Source organism: Oncorhynchus mykiss, chromosome 23 (genome assembly GCF_013265735.2).
Source record: "Oncorhynchus mykiss isolate Arlee chromosome 23, USDA_OmykA_1.1, whole genome shotgun sequence".
NCBI classification, from domain to species: Eukaryota; Metazoa; Chordata; class Actinopteri; order Salmoniformes; family Salmonidae; genus Oncorhynchus; species Oncorhynchus mykiss.
The window spans coordinates 35,583,172-35,608,814 of NC_048587.1; the positions used below are offsets into that span (position 1 = coordinate 35,583,172).

At 42.4% G+C, this 25,643-nt stretch overlaps 1 protein-coding gene across 2 annotated transcripts in view; it reads right to left on the reverse strand.

Annotated features, from left to right (window-relative positions):
• Positions 1-17,450, reverse strand: part of LOC110503108 (semaphorin-4G) — a 55,048-nt gene extending 37,598 nt beyond the window's left edge. The window contains exons 1-2 of one of the 2 annotated variants that reach the window (XM_036960335.1): positions 17,320-17,450; positions 2,234-2,744 (exon numbers count right to left, since the gene is read on the reverse strand). In XM_036960335.1, the coding sequence (XP_036816230.1) occupies positions 2,234-2,369 (136 nt within the window). In that variant the 5' untranslated portion in view covers positions 2,370-2,744; positions 17,320-17,450. Of the gene's footprint in view, positions 1-2,233; positions 2,745-4,547; positions 4,760-17,319 lie in introns of those variants that run through there. The other variant, XM_036960336.1, reaches the window with a different exon arrangement.
• Positions 17,451-25,643: the final 8,193 nt, after the last annotated feature.

Consider the following 25,643-nt stretch of genomic DNA (forward strand, 5'->3'; position numbering starts at 1 on the left):
GTTTGAATGACATGAAGCATGTGACCAGAATGCAATAGTCACCGTTAGTCACCGGCTATTTCACCAATAAATCATATCCAGTTGAAGTGCGTAGTCGTACAGCATACTTCACAACATTACATCATGAGTCATGACTGTCATTTCCTTCAGTCTTTAGTGAGTGCTTTATATCCATTTGAATGTAGTGTGTCCGCTCCCTAACATGCATGCCTGCCCCTGCGTCACTGACCGATTCAGAAATAAAAAGGTGTGGGCTATATGTGCCCAAGCATCCCCCGACATGTAGGTCTACTTTAGAGGCAGGTTGATTTAAAACAAATGAGAATAGTAAATATTCTATAGCATGGTGATGGTTCATAGACCAAATGTAATTTGAGTCAATAGAAGGTGGTAGGCTACTCACATAGAGTACATCTTCTGGTGATTCAAATGTCATAAGGTGACACTTTTGTGTCAGGCTTAAGGTTGCCGGGAATATCATGGAGAACCGAATCCTCTTGCTTATCAGCTCCTCACAGATTCCGTTGAAGCCCCGGCGTTTTTTTCCCGTACACTGGCAGAGAGGTCTTGTTGGAAAGAAATCCCAACGCCTTGTATTAGAGTGGATTCTTTGTCTTTGCCACTGACAGGATTGTCTCTTCATCAGTGTAGTTGTGAAGTTTAATGCAGACACACTTCGGTTGGTCTCTTCTCACCTGCCCGGGACCATGGTGCCCTCAGTCAATTTTCATGATGCCCTTCTTCGTCTCCAAGCCAAGCAGAGTTGGTAGCCATGTACCAAAGAATTGGATCGGACTGACCACTTCGGTTCCTTCACTCAGATTTGAAATGTTAATATTGCCTCTGCGACTTCTGTTCTTAAAATTAGACAACGTTTCCGTCCGGTTTTCCACCGTTTTCTCCAGTGTTGTAACGCTTACAGTTAGCATGAAGTCCTCAGCGGTGGAAATGCGCTTCTCTCCTTCCTCGATTCTCTTCACATTAACATCCAACTTAGTTTCAACTGTAACAAGGGTGGCGGAAAAAGTCTTTAATTTCTCATCAATTATATTGATAAACTTTTCTGTAATCGCTTTGACAGGTTCTGTGTTTGGTGAAGTTCCAGCCAGCTCTGCTATACTGTTTGCGGTGGCTTTGTCCTCCCGACACCCTAAAAGATGTCTGTTTTTCTCCTCTCTGGTTAGTGCTTTTGGTCGATTCATGATTCGATTCGATTTCACTAATCTAGATGTCACATTTAGATGCTGGAATCTCTCGCTAAAACTTGGGTTACACACAAAATAAAGACAAAGTATTTTCATGTTGACCAGCCTTTAGCACGTCGGTCGTGAATCCCATGTACTCTAACTCAGGCGAGCAGAACCTTGAAACGTCCTTAATATTAAAGATTGCGCACCAATTGTTGTTAACAAAGAGACCCCCCCCCCCGACCTTACCAGACTCTAATTCTGTCCTGCCAACATGTATATTATCCATGTCCTTGTTCAGTCATGACTCTGAGAAGCATAGTATATTACAATTCTTAATGTCCCATTGATAGGATAGTCTCGAATGGAGTTTGTCTAGTTTATTCTCAAGTGATTGCACATTCGCCAATATAACAGAGAATAGAGGCGATTTATTCCCTCGCCACCATATCTCATCAGGGTGCCCGCGCACCGGACTCTATAGCGCCATCTCCTTCTTCGAGTGTCGGGGATTTGGGCCTTGTCCGGAAAAATCTAGAATGTACTTAGCCTCCGACTCACTGAAGTAGAAGTGTCCCTGTCTTAATCAAGGTTAGTGATATCTGTTTTCATGTCCAGAAGCTCTTTTTGGTCATAGGAAAGGATGGCAGAAACAATATGTACAAAAAAAGTTAAGATCAGCTAAAAACAAATACACAAAATAGCACAATTGTTCATGAGCCCATAAAAACATCCTCTTTCTAATACAGAAAGATCAAATCCATTGTCATTATCCCAGAGTACATTAGTCTGAAAAATCGAATACATCCTGAGAGTGAGAGGAGGAGACGAGATAAGTTTAAGTAATAGTCACAGTTGTTCTTCTATAAACCCACAATGGTGTTATAGAGTTCACCTCTCCTAGTTTGGACAGATGAGTGAAGCTGTAGCTCTCGCTCTCTCTCCCCGAGAGAGGGCGAGAGAGAGAGAGAAGGGATGGGGGGAGGGGGATTCCAAAACAATATTGTTTCCTTCTATGCGTCCGAGGTGTGTGTGTGTGTGCTTACCGCTGGTAGTTATGGTGATTCTGGGGGTGACATCCAGGTCTATGGGGGGTCTGAATGGGTATCCCACTGTCACACACACACCGCAGCCCAGGAGCAGGAGCAGTGCGGGCAGGGTAGTACACACACACACTGCCATCTCCACACACACACACACACACACCCAGCCAGGGGGAGAGAGCTGCCCTCCTACTACTCCTCAGAGAGGTGGAAACAACACACTCACTCGGGAAAACACACACTCATGCACATGCATTCACATAAACACACACTAGCGAGCTGCCATTCTTCTACTATTCAGAGTAAAGAACTCACACACTCACACCAGCTCAAGCAAAGAAACACGATTGCTCCCACACACACCGCTGGAAGGCAGTCTTCTCTCCTCTCGGCAGACACACACACACATACATATATACTCTCTACCACATACACGCCAACAGACACTGGAAGTCTCTCTCGCTCTGTGCTGAAGCCTGAACCAGCTGGCTCATCTCCTTGCTGCAGGTTCCATCTATAGAGAAAACACACAAAAACAAGATAACTGTTAGACTTAACCAGTATCATCTACACATACAATACCAGTCAAACGTTTGGACACACCTACTCAAGAGTTTTTCTTTATTTGTACTATTTTCTACATTGTTGAATAATAGTGAAGACATCACAACTATGAAATAACACATATGGAATAATGTTGCAACAAAACAAAGTGTTAAATAAATCAAAACATATTTTATATGTGAGATTCTTCAAAGTAGCCACCCTTTGCCGTGTTGACAGTTTTGCACACTCTTGGCATTCTCGTAACTTGCTTCACCTGGAATGCTTTTCCAACAGTCTTGAAGGAGTTCCCACATATGCTGAGCACATATTGGCTGCTTTTCCTTCACTCTGCGGTCCAACTCATCCCAAACCATCTCAATTGGGTTGAGGTCGGGTGAATGTGGAGGCCAGGTCATCTGATGCAGCACTCCATCACTCTCCTTCTTGGTCAAATAGCCCTTAAACAGCCTAGAGGTCTGTTGGGTCATTGTCCTGTTGAAAACCAAATAATAGTCCCAAGCGCAAACCAGACGGGATGGCGTATCGCCGCAGAATGCTGTGGTAGCCATGCTGGTTAAGTGTGCCTTGAATTCTAAATAAATCACCAGCAAATCAGCCCCTCACCATCACACCTCCTCCTCCATGCTTCACCGTGGGAACCACACATGCGAAGATCATCCGTTCACCTACTCTGTGTCTCACAAAGACATGGCAGTTGGAACCAAAAAGCTCATCAGACCAAAGGACAGATTACCACTAGTCTAATGTCCACTGCTCCTGTATCTAGGCCAAAGCAAGTCTCTTCTTCTATTGGTGTCTTTTAGTAGTGGTTTCTTTGCAGCAATTCCACCACGAAGGCCTGATTCACACAGTATCCTCTGAACAGTTGATGTTGAGATGTGTCTGTTACTTAAACTCTGAAGCATTTATTTGGGCTGCAAACTGAGGTGCAACTAACTCTAAATCACTTATCCTCTGCAGCAGAGTCAACTCTGGGTTTTCCTTTCCTGTGGCGGTCCTCATGAGAGCCAGTTTCATCATAGCGCTTGATGGTTTTTGCGACTGCACTTGAAGTTTTCAAAGTTCTTGAAATGTTCCAGATTGACTGACCTTCATATCTTAAAGTAATAATAGACTGTCATTTCTCTTTGCTTATTTGAGCTGTTCTTGCCTTTACATGGACTTGGTCTTTTACCAAATAGGGCTATTATCTGTATACCACCACTACCCTGTCACAACACAACTGATTGGCTCAAACACATTAAAAGGACATAAATTACACAAACTAACATTTAACAAGGCACACCTGTTAATTGAAATTCATTCCAGGTGACTACCTCATGAAGCTGGTTGAGAAAATGGCAAGTGTGCAAAGCTGTCATCAAGGCAAAGGATGGCTACTTTGAAGAATCTTAAATATAAAAATATAGTTTCATTTGTTTAACACTTTTTTGGTGACTACATGATTCCACGTGTTATTCAATAGTTTTGATATCTTCACTATTATTCTACAATGTAAAATTAAAACAATAATAATTAAACCCTTGCATGAGTAGGTGTGTCCAAACTTTTGACTGGTACTGTAAGTCTGATCTATGTCAGATTTATTTTATAACTCCAAAGGACAGAATATCACTAAGACATTTAAATATTCAGCAATCATTATCATAACCACAGCAATCATTACTATTCCATATAACTGTATCAATTGCATGTGTATTCCTGAAACCATCACTGTGTAATATGTATAATAAACCAAGTAAACACTTACAGATAAGATAGCGATGGAATGCAATCGAAATCCAGAAGCATGAAATTAGTGTGAGCGTTAAAGCACTAAAATCCACAGAGAAAAGGAGAGAATATAACATTCACATTGGTTGATGAGGCGGAGGAACGACAGCTATCTACAAGTGTTTCTACAGGCTGCAGAGGAATGAGAGGTGGACAGAAGGGCAGAGGGACAGAAGGGCAGAGGGACAGAAGGGCAGAGAGACAAAGGAGAGACGTTTCTGTTGTGTGGAGAGAAAGAACGTAGAGAGTCAGAGAGAGGACAGAAAGAGAGAGTAATAGAATGATCCTGCTGCCCACTATAGTAGAAGGGGAGATAGCTTACAGACTGCTAGAATAAGAGGAGAGGAAAGATAGAAAAGTAGTTTGATGGGTGCAGTATAACATAGAGCAAGTGTCTAGCTTCCCCTTTAGCTCTCTTCAGTTCTATGGCTTTAGGTCATAAGGAATCACATGCTGTAAAAACACTCGTAGCCCTCCTGTGGAGCAAGGCTCACCCTGTTTCATCTGATTTAGCAGGGTGCTTATCTTTCCCTATTTCTGTGTCTCTTGCTGTCTCTGGGCGATTCTATGCCAGTGTAGGCTGAAAATATTTTTGGTATCTCAGATAGTTCTGGCAATTCTCAAAGAAACGTCATTGGGAGGAAGGATCTCTGACATGCTATTTACATTTATTATTTTTTTTATCAGAAAAAAAAATCATGATGAAAGTGGCCCTTTTTAGACCTATACATACCTCCTGTAAGAGCCTATGAGCCAAGAACCGTATATGATACAGACCAGGGCCCAGCTTCCCAAAAGCATCTTAAGGCTAAGTTAATCGTGATAACCATTGAGCTCAATAGTTCTAATGATGAACTTCGCCTTAAGACACTTTTGTGAAGCTGGGCCCAGGGCTCTAAAGTGCGACAAAACATTTTGTTGTGCGACATGGAATTTTATTTTGGGAGCACTGTGCGACCTATGAAAAGAACCTCCCGGATAATAATTGTTCTAATGATAAGGCCTCACTGTACTGTACTGTTGTTTCCAAGTTCCCTAGAGAAACAATCTAGTGAAGACTCATTAGAGTCACGGTTGCACCATTACTACAACGAAAACGGCCTGCTTCTAGACCAACCAGATCAAAAGATCGGACACATATTACGGCACAATTATTTTTCTTCCTATAACGGATTGCCGGGATGGCATTTTACATTCATAAACCATGTTGTGGGCCTTCTAAAACGACTTGCGTGTCGACGTTGTTAACCATTTGTTTAGTCTTTGTTTAGTCATGTTTCCTCATTGCATGGCTAACAACCTGGTAACTTCCCCAGCGTATTTGGGGGGAGAGAAAGAAAGGAAACGGGATAGCTTCTTCATGAGATCAATGGTCCTAGCAATGAATGAATGACAGGTCTCTTGCATGTTGTCATCACAAACTTGACTTTTTTAAAGAAACAGTGTAGAATCTTTTATGTAATGCATTTCAATAAGAAAAATAGTAATTTTACACAATGTAGGAACCTAATATTCTACAAAGGACTTTGTAATTTCAATGACAGGTATTTGTAGCAACATTTGAACTTTTATAATAAACTAACGTATTTACAGTTTTACATTCTAGCACAACACATGCTTCAAAAGTAGATTGAATTCATGTAGGACCAATATAGGCAGGTGCTCCTAAATTTCTAACTTTTTAAAGTTGTGAGCACCAGTGCTACCAATCTTGTATTTTTATTTATTTATAGCCCTGACACAGAAAGCATCTTAGAGTCATTATACTCCATATAGTGTGCTGTACATAAAACATATGAATATCTCAAAAGTATCCTTTTGATTTAGCGTGTTTTTAGATAAATTGTTAGGAACAATATACTCTTCAAACACATACAATTTCCAGAGTGGGCTCTCTGGTCATTTTAATGATATGACAATTAACCAATCCCAGTCCTCCTTTAGGATTGCACATGCCGTAAATCACCAGCAGAGTTGCTGTTGAATCCATTTTCCCATTCACTGTGTTGGTGGTGCTCATAAAATGTATGGTACCTTCCGAATTAGCAGAGAGCTCACTGGGAATGTGATGTACTTCTATATTGTTGCAAGCGATATGTCTTAAAATGAGAAAAAAAGGGTACTATCGAGATATTAATAATATGTTAAAAGTTGAATACATTTGTGAAAATGTGTATTTCAGAATCTAGACATACTCCTTATGTTAGAGCACAATGTAAGGAGTGTAATGACACCATTTTAAGACTACCTTCTTTATCTAAGATTCTTGAATCCTTGGCTAATGTACAACTTTGTTCCTTTTTATCTGATTTTTGTATTTTTAAAATAAACCAATTAGGGTTTAGGCCTGGGCATAGTAGTACCACAGCAACCACGCTAGTTGTTAATGATCTTGACAATGCCTTGGATGCAAAAAGAGCTGTGCTGCCTTGTTTATGAACCTGTCAAAGGCATTTGACACTGTTGATCATTCTGTTTTGCTGAAGATGTTATCAAAAATAGGCAGCGACAGAACTCCATGTTGACAAAAGGTGTTCCTCAGGGTTAAATTTTGGGTCCATTATTGTTCACCTTGTATATTAATAACATAGGAAACACTGTTAATACTTGTAACATTCATCTCTATGCAGATGGCACAGTTTTGTATTCCTGTGCCACCTCGGTGTAGCAGACCATTCGTGAACTTCAGCATGACATTGATTCAATTCAGAAATCACTTACAGTTCTTAAATATGTGTTAAATACAAGTAAAACCAAGCTCATGCTGTTCTCTAGGTCACAAAATGTTGACCCTGAGGATCTGCATATTTGCGCTACAAATGGAGCCCAAATTGAGCTTGTTTCTCAATATAAGTAACTGAGTGTCAACAAAACAAAGGAGATGATCGTGGACTTCAGGAAACAGCAGAGGGAGCACCGCCCTATCCACATCGAAAGAATCGTAGTGGAGAAGGTGGAAAGTTAAGTTCCTCAGCACACACATCACAGAAAAACTGAATAGTCCACTCACACAGACAGTGTGGTGAAAAGGGCGCAAAAGCGCCTCTTTAACCTCAGGAGGCTGAAGAAATTTGGCTTGTCACCTAAAACCCTGACAAACTTTTACAGATACACAATCGAGAACATCCTGTCGGGCTGTATCACTGCCTGGTAAGGCAAGTGCACCACCATCAACCGCAAGACTCTCCAGAGGGTGGTGCGGTCTGCAAACTACCTGCCCCCCGACACCTACAGCACCCAATGTCACAGGAATGCCAAAAGGATAATCAAGGACAACAACCACCCGAGCCACTGCCTGTTCTCCCCGCTACCATCCAGAAGGCAAGGTTCATACAGGTGCATCAAAGCTGGGACCGAGAGACTGAAAAACAGTAAGGCCATCAGACCGCTAAACAGCAATCCCTAACTCAGAGAGGCTGCTGCGTACATAGAGATTCATATCACTGGCCATGTGTATGTGACCAATAAAATGTGATTTGATAGATTGATGACAAGTTGTCCTTAATAACGCATATATAAAATCTGACTTAGATCCAAGATTGTTTTTTATATCGAAATAAATCATACCCCAGTATTGAAAATAGGAGAAAGATTGTTAAGACAACGCTTCTCCCTGTATTGTATTTTGACGATATTGTTTACATGCATTCGGCAACCTCTGTTTTGAAACCCTTGGACACAGTCTACCATTCCGCAATATGTTTTATCACAGGGGACAATTTTAGGACCCATTGGAGTCTGTATAAAAATGTGGGATGGACCTCTCTGTCTGTAAGAGAGCTGCATTCTCTCTTTTATTTCATTACAAAGCAGTCTTACAGAAACTGCCTCCGTATGTAACTTCATTAATGAAGTTAAGAATCATAAGTTACCAGACCCGTTCTCAGGAATGGATAACACTAGAGATCCCTTCAGTCTCCACATATGTGGGAAAATGTGCAGTTTATTTTTGGCCCTAATACGTGGAACAATCTGCAGAGTTCACTGCAGTTACATGTGCTGGTGCCACGCAGGAAGTTTACGTTATTGATTATATTGTTTTATACACATATGTGTATGTTTTATTATTCTGTTTTTATTGTAAATATGACTCCCTGTTTAAATAAAGGTACAACAATTAAGATGTCTGTATCAGGTATAGGTCTAAAAAGGGCCTAAAATGTCCACTTTAATCATTATTTACCCCAAAAATGGTGTGTAATACAAATGTAAAAAGCATGTCATAACATCCTACCTTCCAATGTGAGAATTGCCAGAACAATCTGATATACCAAAACTATTTTTTACACTGGAGTGGAATCTTCCCTTCTCCATCACACACACACACACACACACACACACATACAACTATATACTCTCTAATAATAATAATAATTTGGTGGGTGCTTATATTTGTCCTATTTCACACATACAAGTGTGTATTAATACGCATGTGTGAATATGAAATATGTTTTTGGCATATCCCAACTCTCCCTGAGACACCCTCGGAGAGTGGGGTCATGGTCAGGGTCTGCCATTATCAACGGCAACCCTGGAGCAATTAAGATGAAGTGCTTTGCTCAAGGGCACAGACTTTTCTCAAACAGGTGTACGAATGCACACGCAAACACACTACTATAAACACCCTCAGTCTTCGCCTTCCTAATGTTGTCTCTCTTTCGTGTAATCATTCACTCTCTCATTCCATAAAACAAACCCACCGGAACTCTCGCTCTTACCCCCATTTACTCTCTCTCTCACACACACACACACACACACACACACACACACACACACACACACACACACACACACACACACACACACACATACACACACACATCCAAGAGGAGCCTGCAGAATCTCACTTTAGACATCTGTAGATTCTGTATCTGAAAACATCACAACACTCCACAATGCTGTCATGACAACAGATTGCATTGCGGTAGCTAGCTACCTCTCTACCTCTGGATCAGGTAAGCAGTAGACCGCAGGTGTAGAACATAGAAGTAGAGCAACATACCTGTAGATCAGGAGCACACAGAATATAAATAGAACATACTAGAAGAGATACATAGTTCCACTGATAGAAGGCTATAATATTATGCTATAGTTTTCAAATAGTCCCAAAAAATGTGCATAAAATGTCACAGGGAGAGTCTGATTGTTATCATTTCCCTAAAGTTTCCAATCAGTCAGCTTGTCAGAGATGAGGAGCTCTTATCTTAACAGAGGGAAGGCTGAGTCAATCACAGAGTGCTGCTGGGCAATTACACGTTAACAGAATGACGCTGAGACTCCGATTTTTCACTTCAAATGAAAGCCAAACAAAAACCATTGATTGCAAAGTTAAACAAACCAGTGATGGGGTCAATTCAAATTGAAGGCACTCAATTCAGGAAGGGATTTTAATTTAAAAACAGTGTAAGTGCTGTTTGAAAAGACAGCTTGAAATTTGGCGGGATGGAGTTTTGGCCTGCCTAGTGACATCACCAGGCTGTAAATTAGTTAATAGACCAACTAGAAAGAGAGCTCCAAACCTCTTTCAATAACAGCTAGTTTTAAGTTTCCCCCTCCCCACTCAGACCACTCCCAGACAGTTCTTGCTTGAGAAATTGCTTTTTGCTAAGGTGCTTTTTTAAATGTATTTTTATAAAAAATGTATTAAAAATAAATCACAGTAAGGTACTTCATTGTTACCCAGAAATAATTTGATATTTAAACAAAAACGGCTGTATTGGACCTTTAAATATCTAATTCGAACTAAGATCCAAAGATATCTGCAGAAAGAACGGGGTGTCAACTATGACATGACACCTTGAGTTTGAAAAAATAAATTGTGGTTATTGAACTACAGTAAGTAAGGTGGATTAACACCCTGTAACATAATTATGGTAACAGAATGACATCATGGGTCCCTGATCTGTACTATACAGAAATGCATAATTATGAATGTCATTCTCTTCATGGTGATGTATCCTGAATAGGTACACAAAGGTAGAAAAATGTAATAACCTCCATAGCATGTTTGGGTATTATTCTACACAGTGGCTATTATTCTAATGAGCTCCGCACTCAAACAAGACCACATTTGGTTGGTTTGGACTAGAGGTCGACCGACTATGATTTTTCCAACACCGATACCGATCATTGGAAGACCCAAAAAAAGACGATACCAATTAAAATCGGCCAATTTTGATATATATATATATATATATATATGTAATAATGACAATTACAACAATACTGAATGAACACATTTTATTTTACTTAATATAATAAATAAAATCAATTTAGTCTCAAATAAATAATGAAACATGTTCAATTTGGTTTAAATAATGCAAAAACACAGTGTTGGAGAAGAAAGTGAAAATGCAATATATGTGCCATGTAATAAAGCTAAAGTTTAAGTTCCTTGCTTAGAACATGAGAACATATGAAAGCTGGCAATTCCTTTACACATGAGTCTTCAATATTCCCAGTTAAGAAGTTTTAGGTTGTAGTTATTATAGGAATTTTAGGACTCTCTCTCTGTATACCATTTGTATTTCATATACCTTTGACTATTGGATGTTCTTATAGGCACTGTAGTATTGCCAGCCTAATCTCGGGAGTTGATAGGCTTGAAGTCATAAACAGCGCTGTGCCTCAAGCATTGTGAAGAGCTGCTGGCAAACGCAGGAAAGTGCTGTTTGAATTAATGCTTACGAGCCTGCTGCTGCCTACCACCGCTCAGTCAGACTGCTCTATCAAATATCAAATCATAGACTTAATTATAATATAATAAACACACAGAAATACGAGCCTTAGGTCATTAATATGGTCAAATCCGGAAACTATAATTTCGAAAACAAAACGTTTAACCATTCCGTATTTTATCGAACGGGTGGCAACCCTAAGTCTAAATATTATGTTAAGATTGATTGTTGTTAATCAGATAAGTTTAATGCTAGCTAGCAACTTGCCTTGGCTCCTCCCGTAACAGGTGGTCAGCCTGCCACGCAGTCTCCACGTGGATTGCAATGTAATCGGCAAACAAAAATGCAGATTACCGATTGTTATGAAAACTTGAAAATCGTCCTTAATTAATCGGTCGACCACTAGTCCGGACTGCATCACATTTGTGCCAATCATGGAGGTCTATGTTTCACAAGGTTGGACATCACTGTACAGCACAGTTCAGTACAGTATAGTGTCATACAGTTCAGTAAAGTACTAAACTTTAAAGTACTGTATTGTACTGACCTATACTCTACTCTAGTTTTTTACTGTACTGTGGTTCCAGCTTGCCTCTGAGAATAACATTGACATATACACAGACATGGTGACTGAGTTCATCAGGAAGCATATAGGTGATGTTGTTCCCACTGTGACTATTAAAACCTACCCAAATCAAAAACCGTGGATAGACGGAAGCATTCGTGCAGAACTCAAAGCGCAAATCCCCGCATTTAATCATGGCAAGGTGACTGGGAATATGGTCTAATACCAACAGTGTAGTTATTTCCTCCATAAGGCAATCAAACAGGCAAAACGTCAGCACAGAGACAAAGTGGAGTCGCAATTCAACGGCTCAGACACAAGACGCTTGTGGCAGGATCTACAGACAATCACGGATTACAAAGGGAAAACCAGCCACGTTGCTGACACCAACATCTTGCTCCTGGACAAGCTAAACATCTTCTATGCCCACTTTGAGGATAACACAGTGCCACTGACACGGCATGCACACAAGGACTGTGGCCTCTCGTTCTCCGTGGCAGATGTGAGTAAGACATTTAAATGTGTTAACCCTCTCAAGGCTGCCAGCCCAGACGGAAGAATGATGTTCATTAACTATAGATGAGCCTTCAACACCATAGTACCCTCCAAGCTCATCATTAAGCTTGGGGCCCTGGGTATGAACCCCGCCCTGTGTAACTGGACTTCCTGACGGGCCACCCCTAGGTGGTGAAGGTAGGAAAAAACACCTCCACTATACTGATCTTCAACAAAGGGTCCCCACAATGGTTTATGCTCAGCCCCCTTCTGTACTCCATGTTGAGCCATGACTGTGTGGCCACGCACGCCTCCAACTCAATCATCAAGTTTGCAGATGGCACAACAGCAGTAGGCCAGATTACCAACAATGACAAGACAGCCTACAGTGAGGAGGTGAGGGACTGGGCGGGGTGGTGTCAGGTTAATAACCTCTCCCTCAACGTCAATAAATTGAAGGAGCTGATCGTGGACTTCCGGATACAGCAGAGGGAGCACGCAGTAGAGAAGGTGAAAGCTTCAAGTTCCTCGGCGTACACATCATTGACAATCTGAAATGGTCCACCCACACAGACAGTGGAGGTGAAGAAGGACCAACAGTGCCTCTTCAAACTCAGGAGGCTGAAGAAATTTGTATTGGCCCCTTAGAACCTCACAAACTTTTACAGATGCAGAATTGAGAGCATCCTGTTGGGCTGTATCACCGCTTGGTACGGCAACTGCACCGCCCACAACCGCAAGGCTCTCCAGAGTGTTGTGCAGTCTGCCCAACACATCACTGGGGGAAAACTGCCTGCCCTCCAGGACACCTACAGCACCCAATGTCACAAGGCCAAAAAGATCAAGGACAACAGCCATATGAGCCACTGCCTCTTCACCCCGCTACCATCCAGAAGGTGAGGTCAGTAAAGGTGCATCAAAGCTGGGACCGAGAGACTGAAAAACAGCTTCCATCTCAAGGCCATCAGACTGTTAGATAGCCATCACTAGTCGGCAACCACCCGGTTATTCAACCCTGCACCTTAGAGGCTGCTGCCCTATGTACATAGACATGGAATCACTGGTCACTTTAATGATGAACACAATTCACTTTAATAACGTTTACTCATTTAATTTGTGTTATACTGTATTCTACTGTATTTTAGTCAATGCCACTCCGACAATGCCCAAACCTAATATTAAAATATTTCTTAATTCCATTATTTTCATTTTAGATGTGTGTATTGTTAGATACTACTGCACTGTTGGAGATAGCGAAATGCTTGTGTCCCTACACCAGCAATAACATCTGCTAAATATGTATATGTGACCAATACAATTTGATTTGTACTGTCCAAACTTCTAAGACCCCTTCTCCATCTGTTTGACCATAAATCAAAGCCTTTACTTATTCCTCATTTTTAGGATGGAAATGTGTTAAAAATGTATATGTCTTCATTTCTCAAAAATATAGACTCAGCTTTCATTTAACACCAAATTTGATGTGCTCCTATGAACTTCACTTTAGTGCTCATAGGGCTTTTTACATGGAAATGCCATCCAGCATTCAGATGGCCTGTCAAAAAAAAAACTCTTAAAGATGTGACAGAGGAGGAGAAAACGTCTTCATCAGTTCCTCACTGTCTGGAGGGATCCAGGATCATCAGACAGACGGACAAACAGGGTAGTGTAAAGAAGTGTCCATAAAGCACACAATGTCTTAGTTCTGACAGTCAAGTGTATGAAGAATCTTTATTGAGTACACATGTGTGCGCAGACACAAACTTGCATGCTGCACACATACAGCAAGATGTGTGGATAATATTGGGCTACTGACCTGTAAACTGCTTCATGAGAAAAATACATCAATTGATCAATCTCAATGATGCAACCACAGGCAAAATCGGGGAGGGGTGAGACATCTACACTTCTCTACAGAAGATAATCCCATCAACCCTTTGCCCTGTTTGCCAGTCTGCCAGCCCAAAACATACCCCATGCTGCTTCTTACCCTCGCGCTAATCCAGTGGTTGTCAGAGTGGGTCCCCAGTCCTTTCCATAGGGTATTAGCGATTAGCTTACGGGACTCATCATTTACAGTAGATTCTGACTATGACCCACTGTGAGATTCCTTAGAACTCATCCACTAAACCGAGTTTAGAGTATTAGGCAATTACTGTGTGTCAATGAGCTCTGTCTAATGAGGATATGGCAGATTGGATGACTAAGGCAGCTCCATCCGAGATGCCCTCGTTCACATCTCAATATAAAGCCTTTTATTATGAATGTAAGAACTCTTTATGAAGGACCAACGATGGCTAGATAACTTATAATGACAAATATATCCAGCCCCCTTTCACATCTTGGTATAAAGCCATATTACACAGACAGTCTTTGTGTGTGTGTGTGTGTGTGTGTGTGTCAGCCTTCCTGATTAGTTCTACATCTCTTATCTATAATCCTTTTTCATTTATGATCCTTCCTTCTCTAAAAGTTCAAATAAAATCCTTGTGTGTGCGCTCGTGTCACATGTGTAGTGAAAATGTGTAGTGACAATTAGTGAAAAAGATGACAGTCGTTGCCATTGAATTTACATAGAGGCAGAGAGACAGTGTTTTTGGTCAAATAAAAATATATGGGAACAATTTAATGAATGTAAACTGTTTTTCTCTCACAACAATACACTCCCCCAGCTGGAACATGGAAATCTATAACACCATTCACTAATAATAGTTTCCCTTTATTCAATGGAATAAAGAGTAGGAACAAATCTGTGTATGACACTGATGGTCTCTACAGTATAAAATAAAGAAGAGGATAACACAAAAGAGGAAGTATGAATTAAAGTTATTGAATGCAGCTAACAGAGAAGAGACACAAAAAAGACAACAAGACACTGACTCGGTACTGGTACTCCTTGTATATGGCCTTGTTTTTGTTTTTATTGTGTTAATATCTCCTTTTTGTTTAGAAAATATTTCTAAATATTTCTTACTTTTTAACTCTGCATTGATGGGAACGGGCTCGTTCGTGTAAGTAAGCATTTCACTGTAAAGTCTACACCTCTTGTGTTTGGAGTATTAGATTTGATATGATTTATTCCTCCTCTAGAATAAAGAATAACTTTAAGACCAGTTACACACTGCTTATAATGAATAAATGATTTGTTAAACATTTATGGAGTCAGTACCCAACATTATTATCTTCACATTCTCCAATCAAATTGGGAATTGTAGCATTGATTGCACTTGATGTCATTGATACCTTCAGTATGGAAGAGAGTAGTAATAATCTGATCATTACCAATCTCATCACTGTGTTTTTAGATGATACAATGGCCCTTGTTCCATTTCTAAAATGTACAATTTCCTCCTCCCTTCCTTGAGGTAGGCCTAATCCTTGATCTTCTATGACTGTAATGGTGGGAATGCATTTGAAGTGGTACCTTGCTGTCACCTTTCCAGTAATGTTAGATCTGGGGCCTATGTATCAAGTGTCTCAGAATAGGAGTCCTGAGCTGGGATCAGGTCCTCCCTGTCCATTTAATCTGAATCAATGTGATCTACCTGTGGTCCCTGGTGCTCTGATGTGATTCTCATGCGAGGTTCCCTGGTATCCCATGCTAACAATGCTGGCTGATTATGACTCACAAATCATTGTAACCCATAAACAACAATGAACAAAACACTAATCTGTTATCTGGTCTCGTGGGTGGGTATATGAAACAAACGTCTAGCAACCCAACATTTGCAAGTTCGAATCTCATCACGGCCAACTTCAGCATTTTAGCAACTTTTCAACTACTTACTACTTTTACCTACTTTGCAACTACTTAGCATGTTAGCTAACCCTTCCCCTAACCCTTTAACCTAACTCCTAAATTTAACCCTAACTCAAATCAAATCAAATGTTATTTGTCACATACACATGGTTAGCAGATGTTAATGCGAGTGTAGCGAAATGCTTGTGCTTCTAGTTCCGACAATGCAGTAATAACCAACGAGTAATCTAACTAACAATTCCAAAACTACTACCTTATACACACAAGTGTAAAGGGATAAAGAATATGTACATAAAGATATGTGAATGAGTGATGGTACAGAACGGCATAGGCAAGATGCAGTAGATGGTATTGAGTACAGTATATACATATGAGATGAGTATGTAAACAAAGTGGCATAGTTTAAAGTGGCTAGTGATACATGTATTACATAAAGATGCAGTAACTCATAGCCTAGCTAACGTTAACCAGCTAGATTACGTTAGCCACCTAGCTAGAATTCGTAACATATCATACGTTTTTCAAATTCGTAATATATTGTACATTTTGAAAATTCATAACATATAACATGAATTGTAATTCGTAACATATCTTACAAAATGGTTGATGGATATCCACAAATTAATACATATGATATGAAACGTAACATATACTAAATGGAGTATCTCGGATTTAAGTACAGAATAATACGAAACACTCTGACACCAGGTTGACATAGGCGGCTTGTCTATTTGCCTCTCAGAATGGTCATTTAAACTCCACTATACATGTCTTGGTAATAGAATAACAGGTAGACACTAAATTGATTATGATCAACTGTCTTGAGTGGATAGCCTTTCACCGGTTATTTAGACAGAAGTCCCAAACGCGCTTTTCTGTGACAGGGTAGGAAATTCATCTAACAGAGCTCCTATAAAAAGCGTTTAGCCTATACTAAATCAACTAGCATGTAATCAATTTGAGTTCGTTTGCTGTAAGTAGGCTATATTTCTACATAGGCATAGCCTATCAATGATAAACAACTGATTTTCTGTCAGCGTCTATGCAGTTAGGTATAGCCTATATAGCCTACTACTTTTTATTGAACACCAGTATCGTCATTTGTCCATTGTCTCGATCTTTTTCCGCATCTGCCGTACACTCATGCTGTAGGCTACTGTAAAGCAGCAGGTAGCCTATCCAAAACGCAGATAAATTAATCATACAGTCACAAAGAGCCGCAGTACACGGAGATAAAGTCATTCTGTTTTACCTGAAATTATGGGGGGATTCCTTGAAGATACGGTGTTCGGTGTAAAAAAATCCCAATGCGGTGTGTTTGTAATCTACAGTGGACTTTCACCCACAGCAAACTGTGGCAGCCTGACAAACAAGAGGTGTGGAACCTTCGTCACAGGTGACCACGCCTCTTCGTGAATGTTCAGGAATAAACTAAAACTCTATCAGTAAGACAAAACTTAAGTTTGACAGAATGCTAGAAAATATCATCAAATTAATTATATTCCTTTCTCTAAATTTAGCATGTAGTTCTTGATTTTTTTCTGGCTTTTTCCATTCTTCCATTACATTTTCTCTCCATGAGTTTCATGGAAGTTGACAGCTGAAATAAGAAGATATCAATGGGTACATTTGATCAATAATCATTCAGAACGGTGTCTGTGTAAATTAATTTAAAAAACAGCAGTGTGTCCTTCCTTAGCTTAGCTGTACACCTACTATGTACTTACAGTGCCTTCACAAAGTATTCATATCCTTTGATTTATTCCACATTTTGTTGTGTTACAGCCTGAAATCAAAATGTACTAAAACATTTTTTTATCATCCATCTATAAATTTTGCCACATTTACTGAAATTAAATAAATGTAAATATCTGATTTACACAGGTATTCACACCCTGAGTCAATACATGTTGTAATAACCTTTGGCAGCGATTACAGCTGTGAGTCTTTCTGGGTAATAACACGACTCAGGATAAGACCTAGAGGCAAACAGTTAGAATCTCAGATGTTTATTACAAAAGAGGGGGCAGGCAAGTGGCAGGTCCAGGGCAGGCAGAGGTCGGTAATACAAGACAGCTTCAATAAGGGACAGAACGGCAGGCACACTCAGGATCAGGGCAGGCAGAGGTCAGTAATACAAGACAGTGAACAAACAGGGACAGGGGTCTGTGAGACAGAGGTTTGATCCTAGACACATGAAAAGTGAAGATGTATACGGAGGGTGCAGGGCAACAGAAGACAAACAGCAGAGGGGCTAAGAATCTTAGAGATGGGGAAAGGGACGATAAAACGGGGGGAAAGTGTACGGGACTCCGCCCGAGACGATAGCGGGGAGGAGGGGTCTGGTGGCGGTCTGCCTGTTGCCGATTTGTGGAAGTGGTCTTGGGAGGAGCGTACTGGGCTCTCTTCTAGGTACGGCGAAAGTGGCAGATGAATATCTGGGCCCAGGGTATGCTGATCTCTGCCTCAGGGAAGAGCAGGAGCTGATATCCCATGGAACACTCGAAAGGCGAGAGACCAGTGGCCGAGCAGGGAGAGTGTTTTTTTTTGCGCATTCCACCCACACGAGTTGCTGGCTCCAGGTGGTGGGGTTGGCGGAGACAAGGCAATGAAGAGCTGTCTCCAGGTCCTGATTGGCTCGCTCCGACTGGCCGTTGGACTGGGGGTGAAAATTGGAGGACAGGCTGGCCTACAACTCAATGAGGGTGCAGAACACCACCAGAACCGGGACGAGAACTGAGGACCGCGATCGGAGACCATGTCTACCGGCATTCCATGTCTACCGGCATTCCATGGATCCAGAAAACATGCTGCACCATGAGCTGGGCCATCTCCTTGGCGGAGGGTAACTTTGGAAGGGGAATATAATGGGAGGCTTTGGAAAACCTATCCACCACCGTAAAGGATAGGGGTGTTGCCATCTGATGGAGTGAGACCAGTGACGAAGTCCAGGGATATATGGGACCAAGGGCGCTGATGAACAGGGAGTGGTTAAAGGAGGCCAGCCGGAGCTTGCCGCAGCACAGGCGGTGACATACGCAGAGACTTCAGGAACCATGGTTTGTTCACCAATAAATATCAATCCGGGAAGAAGAAGGGTGTGGGTGTGTTTCATGATTAACTACTTACAGTGCCTTGCGAAAGTATTCGGCCCCCTTGAACTTTGCGACCTTTTGCCACATTTCAGGCTTCAAACATAAAGATATAAAACTTTATTTTTTTGTGAAGAATCAACAACAAGTGGGACACAATCATGAAGTGGAACGACATTTATTGGATATTTCAAACTTTTTTAACAAATCAAAAACTGAAAAATTGGGCGTGCAAAATTATTCAGCCCCTTTACTTTCAGTGCAGCAAACTCTCTCCAGAAGTTCAGTGAGGATCTCTAAATGATCCAATGTTGACCTAAATGACTAATGATGATAAATACAATCCACCTGTGTGTAATCAAGTCTCCGTATAAATGCACCTGCACTCAGATAGTCTCAGAGGTCCGTTAAAAGCGCAGAGAGCATCATGAAGAACAAGGAACACACCAGGCAGGTCCGAGATACTGTTGTGAAGAAGTTTAAAGCCGGATTTGGATACAAAAAGATTTCCCAAGCTTTAAACATCCCAAGGAGCACTGTGCAAGCGATAATATTGAAATGGAAGGAGTATCAGACCACTGCAAATCTACCAAGACCTGGCCGTCCCTCTAAACTTTCAGCTCATACAAGGAGAAGACTGATCAGAGATGCAGCCAAGAGGCCCATGATCACTCTGGATGAACTGCAGAGATCTACAGCTGAGGTGGGAGACTCTGTCCATAGGACAACAATCAGTCGTATATTGCACAAATCTGGCCTTTATGGAAGAGTGGCAAGAAGAAAGCCATTTCTTAAAGATATCCATAAAAAGTGTTGTTTAAAGTTTGCCACAAGCCACCTGGGAGACACACCAAACATGTGGAAGAAGGTGCTCTGGTCAGATGAAACCAAAATTTTACTTTTTGGCAACAATGCAAAACGTTATGTTTGGCGTAAAAGCAACACAGCTGAACACACCATCCCCACTGTCAAACATGGTGGTGGCAGCATCATGGTTGGGCCTGCTTTTCTTCAGCAGGGACAGGGAAGATGGTTAAAATTGATGGGAAGATGGATGGAGCCAAATACAGGACCATTCTGGAAGAAAACCTGATGGAGTCTGCAAAAAACCTGAGACTGGGACGGAGATTTGTCTTCCAACAAGACAATGATCCAAAACATAAAGCAAAATCTACAATGGAATGGTTCAAAAATAACCATATCCAGGTGTTAGAATGGCCAAGTCAAAGTCCAGACCTGAATCCAATCGAGAATCTGTGGAAAGAACTGAAAAGTGCTGTTCACAAATGCTCTCCATCCAACCTCACTGAGCTCGAGCTGTTTTGCAAGGAGGAATGGGAAAAAATGTCAGTCTCTCGATGTGCAAAACTGATAGAGACATACCCCAAGCGACTTACAGCTGTAATCGCAGCAAAAGGTGGCGCTACAAAGTATTAACTTAAGGGGGCTGAATAATTTTGCACGCCCAATTTTTCAGTTTTTGATTTGTTAAAAAAGTTTGAAATATCCAATAAATGTCGTTCCACTTCATGATTGTGTCCCACTTGTTGTTGATTCTTCACAAAAAAATACAATTTAATATCTTTATGTTTGAAGCCTGAAATGTGGCAAAAGGTCGCAAAGTTCAAGGGGGCCGAATACTTTCGCAAGGCACTGTAAATCTAATTTTAGACCTTGCAGTGAAATGCTTACTTATGAGCACCTAACCAATAATGCAGTTTTAAAAAATACAGATAAGAACAATAAATAAATGTAACAAGTAATTAAAGAGCAGCAGTAAAATAACAATAGCGATACTATATAAAGGGGGGTACCAGTACAGAGTCAATGTGTGGGGTAATATGTACATGTAGGTGGAGTTATTCAAATTACTATAGACAATAATAACAGAGAGTAGCAGCGGTGTAAAAAGGGGGGGGGGGGGAGCAATGCAAATAGTCTGGGTAGCCATTTGATTAGGTGTTCAGGAGTCTTAATGCTTGGGGGTAGAAGCTGTTTAGAAGCCTCATGGACCAAGACTTGGAGCTCCGGTATCGCTTACCATGTAGTAGCAGAGAGAACAGTCTATAACTAGGGTGGCTGGTGTCTTTGACAATTTTTAGGGCCTTCCTCTGACACTGCCTGGTACAGAGGTCCTGGATGGTAAGAAGCTTTGCCCCAGTGATGTACTGGGCGGTTCGCACTACCCTCTGAGGTGCCTTGTGGTCGGAGGCCGAGCAGTTGACATACCAGGCAGTGATGCAACCAGTCAGAATGCTCTCGATGATGCAGCTGTAGAACCTTTTGAGGTTCTGAGGACCCATGCAAAATCTTTTCAGTCTCCTGAGGAGGAATAGGTTTTGTCGTACCCTCTTCACGACTGTCTTGGTGTGCTTCGACCACGTTAGTTTGTTGGGGAAGTGGACCACACAACCAGGTCTCTTACCTCCTCCCTATAGGCTGTCTCGTCGTTGTTGGTGATCAGGTAATCAGCAAACTTAATGATGGTCTTGGAGTCGTGCCTGGCCGTGCAGTCATGGGTGAACAGGGAATACAGGAGCGGACTGAGCACGCACCCCTGAGGGGCCCCTGTGTTGAGGATCAGTGTGGTGGATATGTTGTATGCTACCCTTACCACCTGGGGGCGGCCCATCAGGAAGTCCAGGATCGAATTGCAGAGGGAAATGTTTAGTCCCAGGGTCCTTAGCTTATTGACGAGCTTTGAGGGCACTATGGCATTGAACGCTGAGCTGTAGTCAATGAATAGCATTCTAACATAGGTGTTTTTTTTGACCAGGTGGGAAAGTGTAGTGTGGAGTGCAATAGAGATGGCATCACCTATGGATCTGTTGGGGCGGTATGCAAATTGGGGTGGGTCTTTGGTTTCTGGGATAATGGTGTTGATGTGAGCCATGACCAGCCTTTGAAACCACTTCATGGCTACAGACGTGAGTGCTACTGGTCGGTAGTCATTTAGGCAGGTTACCTTAGAGTTCTTGGGCACAGGCACTATGGTGGTCTGCTTGAAACATGTTGGTATTACAGACTCAGACAGGGAGAGGTTGAAAATGTCAGTGAAGACACTTGCCAGTTGGTCAGTGCATGCTCGCAGTACACCTCCTAGTAATCCGTCTAGCCCTGCGGCCTTGTGAATGTTGACCTGTTTAAAGGTCTTACTCACATTGGCTGCGGAGAGCTTGATCACATAGTCTTCTGGAACAGCTGGTGCTCTCATGCATGTTTCAGTGTTATTTGCCTCGAAGCGAGCATAGAAATAGTTTAGCTCATCTGGTAGGCTTGTGTCACTGAGCAGCTCTCAGCTGTGCTTCCCTTTGTAGTATGTAATGGTCTGCAAGCCCTGCCACATCCGACAAGCGTTAGAGCCGGTGTAGTACTATTCAATCTTAGTCCTGTATTGACGCTTTGCCTGTTTGATGATTCGTTGGCAGGCATAGCGGGATTTCTTATAAGCTTCCGGGTCAGAGTCCCGCTCCTTGAAAGTGGCAGCTCTGGCCTTAAGCTCAGTGCGGATGTTGCCTGTAATCCATTGCTTCTGGTTGGGGTGTACGTATGGTCACTGAGCGGATGACGGGGTCATCGATGCACTTATTGATGAAGCCAATGACTGATGTTGTGTACTCCTCAATGCAATTGGAGGAATCCTGGAACATACTTCAGTCTGTGCTAGCAATCACAGTACTCATGGTGTGATTGTGATAACATACAGGAACTCAAGTCCTTGTGTTCACCTGGCCTAGAATACCTCACAATCAAATTGCGACCATATTACCTCCCAAGAGACTTCTCTTCGGTTATAGTCACAGCCGTGTATATTACTGCAACGGCCCTCAAAGTACTTCACTGGACTTTATGCCAACTGGAAACCACATATCCTGAGGCCGCATTTATTGTAGCTGGGGATTTGAACAAAGCAAATTTGAGGAAAACGCAACCAACATATTGACTGCAGTACTCGCGCTGCTAAAACACTCGATCACTGCTACTCCAACTTCCTGGATGCCTACAAGCCCCTCCCCCAAATCTGATCACGACTCCATTTTGCTCCTCCCTTCCTGTAGGCAGAAACTCAAACAGGAAGTACCCATGCTAGGGACTATTCTATGCTGGTGTCTGACCAATCGAAATCCATGCTTCAAGATTGTTTGGATCACACGGGCTGAGATATGTTCCGGGTTGTATCTGAGAATAACACTGATGAGTATACTGATACGGTGACTAAGTTTATCAGAAAGTGTATAGGAGATGTTGTACCCACTGTGACTATTAAAACCTACCCTTAACAGAAACTGTGGATAGATGGCAGCATTCTGGCAAAACTGAAAGCTCGAACCACTGCATTTACCATGGAAAGGTGACTGGGATTTTGGCAGAATACAAACAGTGTAGTTATTCCCTCCGTAAGGCAATCAAACAGGCAAAACATCAGTATAGAGACAAAGTGGAGTCGCAATTCAATGGCTCTGACACAAGTCGTATGTGGCAGGGTCTGACACAAACACAGACGCCTTGCTTCTGGACAAGCTAAACACCTTATTTTCCCGCATTGAGGATAACACAGTGCCACTGACGCGGCCCGCTCCCAAGGACTGTGGGCTCTCCTTCTCCATAGCCGACGTGAGTAAGACATTTAAGCGTGTTAACCCTCGCAAGACTGCCGGCCGAGACTGCATCCCTATGCGCAGACCAGCTGGCTGGAGTGTTTACGCACATATTCAATCTCTCCCTATCCCAGTCTGTTGTCCCCACACACATCAAGATGTCCATCATTGTTCCTGTACCCAAGAAAGCTAAGGTAACTGAACTAAATGACTATCGCCCCGTAGCATTCACTTCTGTCATCATGAAGTGCTTTGAGAGGCTAGTTAAGGATCATATCACCTCGACCTTACCTGACACCCTAGACCCACTTCAATTTGCTTACTGCCCCAATAGATCCACAGACGATGCAATCTCCATCGCACTGCACACTGCCCTATCCAATCTGGACTAGAGGAATACCTATGTAAGAAGTGTGTTCATTGCCTGTAGCTCAGCATTCAACACCATAGTACCCTCCAAGCTCATCATTAAGCGCGACACCTTGGGTCTGAACCCTGCCCTATGCAATTGGGTCCTGGACTTCCTGACGGGCCGCCCCCAGGTGGTGAAGGTAGGAAACAACATCTCCATTTCACTGATCCTCAACACTGGGGCCTCACAAGGGTGTGTACTCAGCCCCCTGATGTATTCCCTGTTCACCCATGACTGCATGGCCACGCACGCCTCCAACTCAATTATCAAGTTTGCAGACGACACAACAGTAGTAGGATTGATTGCTAACAATAACGATACAGCTTACAGGGAGGAGGCGAGGCTCTGGGAGTGTTGTGCCAAGAAAATAACCTCTCATTCAATGTCAACAAAATAAAAGAGATCATCGTGGACTTCAGGAAACAGTAGAGGGAGCAACCCCCTATCCACAGCAACGGGACTGCAGTGGAGAAGGTGGAAAGCTTAAAGTTAATCTGCGTACACATCACTGACAAACTGAAATGGTCCATCCACACAGACAGTGTGGTGAGGAAGGAACAACAGCGCCTCTTCATCCTAAGGAAGCTGAAGAAATATGGATTGGCACCTAAAACCCTCAAAAACCTTTACAGATGCACAATCGAGAGCCTCCTGTCGGGCTGTATCACCACCTGGTATGGCAACTGCACCGCCCGCAACTGCAGTGCTCTCCAGAGGGTGGTGCGGTCTGCTCAACGCATCACTGGGGGCAAACTACCTGCCCTCCAGGACATCTACAGCACCCGATGCCACAGGAAGGCCAAAAATATCATCAAGGACAACAACCACCCGAGCCACTGCCTGTTTACCCTGTTATCATCAAAAAGGTGAGGTCAGTACAGGTGCATCAAAGCTGGGACTGAGTGACTGAGAAATAGCTTCTATCTCAAGCCATCAGACGGTTCAATAGCCATCACTAACACATTAGAGGCTGAGGTAGAGGTACCTCAGGTACCTCAGGTATTACTGATGAGCCTGGTCTTTTAGTTGACAGGTAGAAATTAAATGACCGGTAGAACCACAATACAGACATCTCTTGGCGTTCAGTCTGCTTAAATGTTCAGCAGGAGACAATCTAGCTCTGCCAAGTTACATAGGCTCCGGAGGAGGTGAGTCAGCAGACCTCGGTGATTCCCGAGGGAACTCGGGTAACCTCAGATTCTCTTGGTAATGGAGACAATAGGGACTTTCGGGATTCCTCTGAGGGTGCTGTACTGCAGCGCCAGCTGTGACATCAGAGACTCTGGGTTCGCGCCCAGGCTCTGTCGTAACCGGCCGCGACCGGGAGGTTCGTGGGGCGACGCACAATTGCCCTAGCGTCTTCCGGGTTAGGGACGGCTTGGCTGGTAGGGATGTCCTTGTCTCATCGCGCACCAGCGACTCCTGTGGCGGGCCGGGCGCAGTGCACGCTAACCAAGGTTGCCAGGTGCACGGT